Below are 4,821 nucleotides of genomic sequence, written 5' to 3'. Positions count from 1 at the left end.
AAAATGTCAGGAAAAAACTTTACACAATTTTTGCACAGCCCTTACTTTAAAAAATATATATGAGACCTGGTCTCGATCCGTATATTATTTTGTAAGACAGGGAAAAAGCAGAGAATCTTTTAGCGAACTGAGTGGCCATCCTGTTCTATTTATTTTCGCAAAATAGGGACCTGTCGTCTAATTATTTTGCTTCAGTTCTTTAGTGCTCTTTTATTTTGTCACGACACTCGCTATGTTCTCTGTAGAAAGCAGATCATTTCACACTTTGTGTTTGAATCATACATTGGTCGCTTTATATATATTTACTAACATATTTCAGGGTTTTGATTTTTGTTCCATGGAAGTTCGATGTTTGCTGTACTTTTAAAGAATTACACTGACACTAAATGGAAGAAAAATTGTTCATATTTCTGAGCTTTCGTTTGTTTTGCGATTGCTTTGTACAAGAACAAAATCTGCTTACGACACTTATCAAGGGCGGATCCAGAACATTTTTCGGAGGAAGCGATTGTGAATTTTCTTCAAGGATTGTATGTGAAGGGGTGGGAGTCTACCACACAGACTTAAAACCATTCTTCATATTAAATATAATAAGACGATAAATTCGACTTATTTCTATTTTTCAATTATAGTGTTCACATTCATACAAAAAAAACATGAAAGTACGTCTATATTTGGGGCCGTATTTCTATGCTCTCTAACATGAGATACAATTTTTGTTCAAAGTTTTTTTATGTGAGTTGAAAATTCAACTCATTGTTTGAGAGTTGAACTACTGAATTAAAAATGTATTTGTTGATTGAAGATTAATAATTTTAGTTAAAAATTCAACTTTTTGGTTGAAAATGATCTTTTTTGTTGAACATTCATATTTTTTGGTGGAAAACTCAACTGTTTTGAATAGAAAATTCGTCTTTCTGACATGGAAATTCAACAATTTGACAGCAAATTCAAATGTGTGGTAGAAAATTCAACTTTTTTGCAAAAGATTGTTCCTTTTTATTGAAGATTAATTTTTTAAATGAAAATTTAATGACTTTTTGTTGTTAAGAATTGGTTTATCAGTTTAGAAATTCAACGGTTTATTTTAAAATTCATGTAGTTTGTGGAAAATTCTTCTTTTCTGGTAGAAAATTAACATTCTTGGTTGAACATTCTACTATTATGTTAAAAATCTATGTATTTTGTTAAAAATTTGTTTATTGGATTAAAAACTAATTTCTTAACTTAAAATGAAACTATTTGGTTGAAATTTATCTGTTGAAAATTCCACTGTTTTGTAGAAAAGTTGTCATTTTCGTTTGGAAATTCAACAATTTGTTAGAAAATTCGACTGTTGTATAAAAAAATTTCTTCTCTAAATTTAAGATGATTGTTTTTTAATGAAAATTCAACTATTTGTTAAAAAATGTATGCTTTTGGTTGAACATTCGCCTTTTTTGGTAGAAAATCAATTTTTTCGTTAAAAATGCAACTGTTATGTTAAAAGTCTTTTTTGGCTAAATCCATTTGTTTCTTATTCAAAACTTAAATAATTTTTTGGTGCAATATCAACTATTATTTTTTTTTATTCAAAATTCATATTGGTTGAAAATTTATAATTTTTGGTAGAAAATTTATATCTTTGGTTGCAAATTAAATTACTTTTTTGAAACCTGCCCTTTTCAGCGTCAAAATTAATTTTGTAACTTCATATTTTTTTCGGATTTAGAACTCAACTGTTTGGTATCGAAAATTAATCTTTTTGTCTCTAGAATTCAACTGTAGATAGAAAATTCAACTGCTTTGTAGAATATTCGTTTTTTCTTTATTGTTAGAATTTTTCAGGAAAACTACCGCATAGAAACAAACACAGTTTGTGCAAAGAATAAAAAAGTCGTCATTCTTCGTAGAAAACTAATCTTCTTGATTGAAAATTGAACTATCTGGTTAGAGATGATTATATTTTGTTACATTTTTTTTAATCTTCTTGATAAAAAAATTATTTTGTTGAAAATTTAATTATTTCATTGAAAATTCAACTGTTTTGTAGAAAACTCTATTTTTTTTTGTTAAATTCAACTGTTTGTTATTTAAAATTAAAGTATTTCCTGGCTTACAATATCAGCTATTACATTTTTTTGTTAATTCATTTTTTTTTGAAATTTGCAACTACTTGTTTGAAAGTTGAATTGCGTTGTCAATTTATAAGAAACAGTAAGATTGGAACCCCCCTGTCGCAAATAACGTTTGATAGGGGATTGGGAGGGGGGTCTAATCGTAGGTAACATAATCAAGGGGGATACGTGTTTTAAAATTTCAAAAATGTATAATAAAGTCTGATAATTAGGAATAATAATTAATAAGGGAAATTAAGAGGGTTTGAGTACTTTATATACCTGATATGCAAGTTTTTAAATGTTAAATTTGGTTTCCTAAATCTCGGTGGGGGAGGGGGCTACCGCCCTAATCGCTCCTTCGGATCCGTCCTTGACATTTTCAATATAAAAGCTCGAAATATTTCAATCGCATAAATGTCTTGGATGAATGGTTAATTGTTTTTCTTTTTCCTAAATAGCGTTCTATTTGAATTAATTTTTTTATTTCAATATTATAGCATTTAATTTTCTTTATCCTAGTCTTGTCGATGTTTAGATTAATTTGGTGTCCAATCGAGGTATTCTAATAATTTAATCGTTTTTCTACATACAATATTTAATCATTTTCTTGTACAATATTTCAGAGAGACGATATCAATTTTCCCTGGGGAAGACTTCTCTGCTGGCCACCTCAGCAAGCTTTAGTTGTAGAAAGAATGCACTCCGGAGCGAGAAGATTCGTGATTTTAGATTTTGGATCTCCAGTTTTGCTGACAGATTTAATGATCCCATCTTGCAGTGATTTGGTCTCCTTATCCGTCGACATTTGGACAAAAAATGAAGAATCTGACGGAACAAGATTGGTTGTTGCTGGCGATATTGGATACAAACCTTTGGTTGTCAGCGACCTCCAACCGCCACCTGTCTGCAGATTTCTTAAGGTATGTCTCAATTTTTTTTCTTCAATTACAGAGCTCGGTTCCTGAAACTTTTTTTTGAAAAATACGACTTTTTGAAGAAAATATGAGACAAGTCGACTTTTCCCCATTTTTCTTAGAAGTTCGCTATACTTTGCTTCAGTTTTAATCAAAATGAAACTTTCAAGATCAAAAACTAGAAAAAGTTATAGAATTATAATTGAGAACATCAAAATGTAAATAATTTCTTGTTAAAGCTTTATACTTAAAGAATGTTTAATTAAACAATTTCTAATTTCATGAATCCGTATTCAAAAATTTTAATTTTTCTTCTTTCTGGTTATAAATTCGACTATTTCGCTGCAAATTTTATTATTTTGTTAAATTTTTTTTTTTTTTGTCAAAAATGTAAATGATTTGTTGAACATTCGTCTTCTTTTAACGAAAACTCATCCTTTTAGATTAACAATTCTTCTTTTATGGTAGAAAAGTCATATTTTTTATTCAAAATTCATCTTTCTTGGTTAAAAATAAAGTTTTGTGTCGAAAGTTTTACTGCTGTTTGAAAATGAGTTTTTTTTAAATCAAATATTTGGTGGAAAATTCATCTTTCTTTAATAAAAATGATCTTTCGTGTTAAAAATCAACTTTTTGTAGCAATAATTTAACTTTCTTTTAACGAATTGGCCTTTTTGCTTGAAAGTTAAGATATTTGGTTATGAATAGAACTATTTCGTTGAAAAATCACCTGTTTTGATAGAAAGGCCAATTATTTGGTTATAAATGCAACTATTTGTTTAAAAATCCAGGGATTTTGTTGAAAATTCGTCCCTTTATCGAAAATCCAAATATTTGGTTGTAAACGCAAATATTTGTTAAATTTTTTTTAATTCAACTATTTGGTTGAAAATGAGTTTTTTTTGTTTAATTCAGATATTTGTTTGAAAACTTATATTTCTTCGCTGAAAATGTGGTTATTGTTGAGAACTCTACTTTTGTGGTAGATAATTCAACTGTCCTTTAGAATATTCATCTTTTTGGCTGAATTGTAACCTTGTTTGTTTGAAAATTAGAAGAAGGAAATATTTTTAACTAAAATTCAGAATCCCTCAAACTGAATGACTGTTGTAAAAAAATTGTTTTAACTTTAAAGTTTTTTTATTTTACTCTGCGAAGAGTACATTGAAACCCATTTAGAATTATGTACTCTAGATTCGTAAACAAGTAAAGTTATTATTTCAGTTATTCAGTGTCTGGTACTGCTTTTTTCATTGTCTTTAAAAATTTGATGCTACTTTTCATGGACTTTTTTTCGAAATTCCATGCATCTTTCTTTGTCATTTTATGGAACTAATGCGGATTTTGTAGGCCTTCTAGTGGATCCGAGCGCTGTAATTAAATTCGGTAAATTGTTCCTGACTTTAAATATCAACATTTAATTTCAGATCACGATGATTGGCAGATACGGAATGACTACAACAAGGTGTAAAATACCCCTGGGTATGTTTTATGGTCACATGGTCGTTTTACCAGGAGAAGATTATTCCGAACTAAACGAAACTCAGTCGAGTCTCAGCGGCACTTCCGATGCCACATTACAAGCTACGATTGAATCTCAATGCCACATTTTATCCGCCTTGGCCGAAGACGTTCAGTGCAGGTACTCAACTTTGTTGAAATACTTAAATAATTCTTTAAACAGGGTGACCGCACGTCAGAAAAAACCTGGAATTCAGGTAAAAGTCGAGGGTTTTGAAAAAATTAATGGCAAAACTTAGGGATTTTCTGCGAGAGTCACTTCGAGTAACTGTTAAGAATAATGAAAT

At 29.3% G+C, this 4,821-nt stretch overlaps 1 protein-coding gene across 4 annotated transcripts in view; it reads left to right on the top strand.

Moving 5' to 3' along the window:
* Window positions 1-4,821, top strand: part of LOC117173105 (baculoviral IAP repeat-containing protein 6) — a 113,445-nt gene that overhangs the window by 49,796 nt on the left and 58,828 nt on the right. For all 4 annotated transcript variants that reach the window (XM_033361492.1, XM_033361491.1, XM_033361490.1 and 1 more), the window contains 2 exons: window positions 2,723-3,019; window positions 4,441-4,655. In XM_033361492.1, the coding sequence (XP_033217383.1) occupies window positions 2,723-3,019; window positions 4,441-4,655 (512 nt within the window). The remainder of the gene's footprint in view (window positions 1-2,722; window positions 3,020-4,440; window positions 4,656-4,821) is intronic.

Source organism: Belonocnema kinseyi, chromosome 5 (genome assembly GCF_010883055.1).
Source record: "Belonocnema kinseyi isolate 2016_QV_RU_SX_M_011 chromosome 5, B_treatae_v1, whole genome shotgun sequence".
Taxonomy (NCBI): domain Eukaryota; kingdom Metazoa; phylum Arthropoda; class Insecta; order Hymenoptera; family Cynipidae; genus Belonocnema; species Belonocnema kinseyi.
This window is presented reverse-complemented; position numbering and strand designations above follow the sequence as displayed.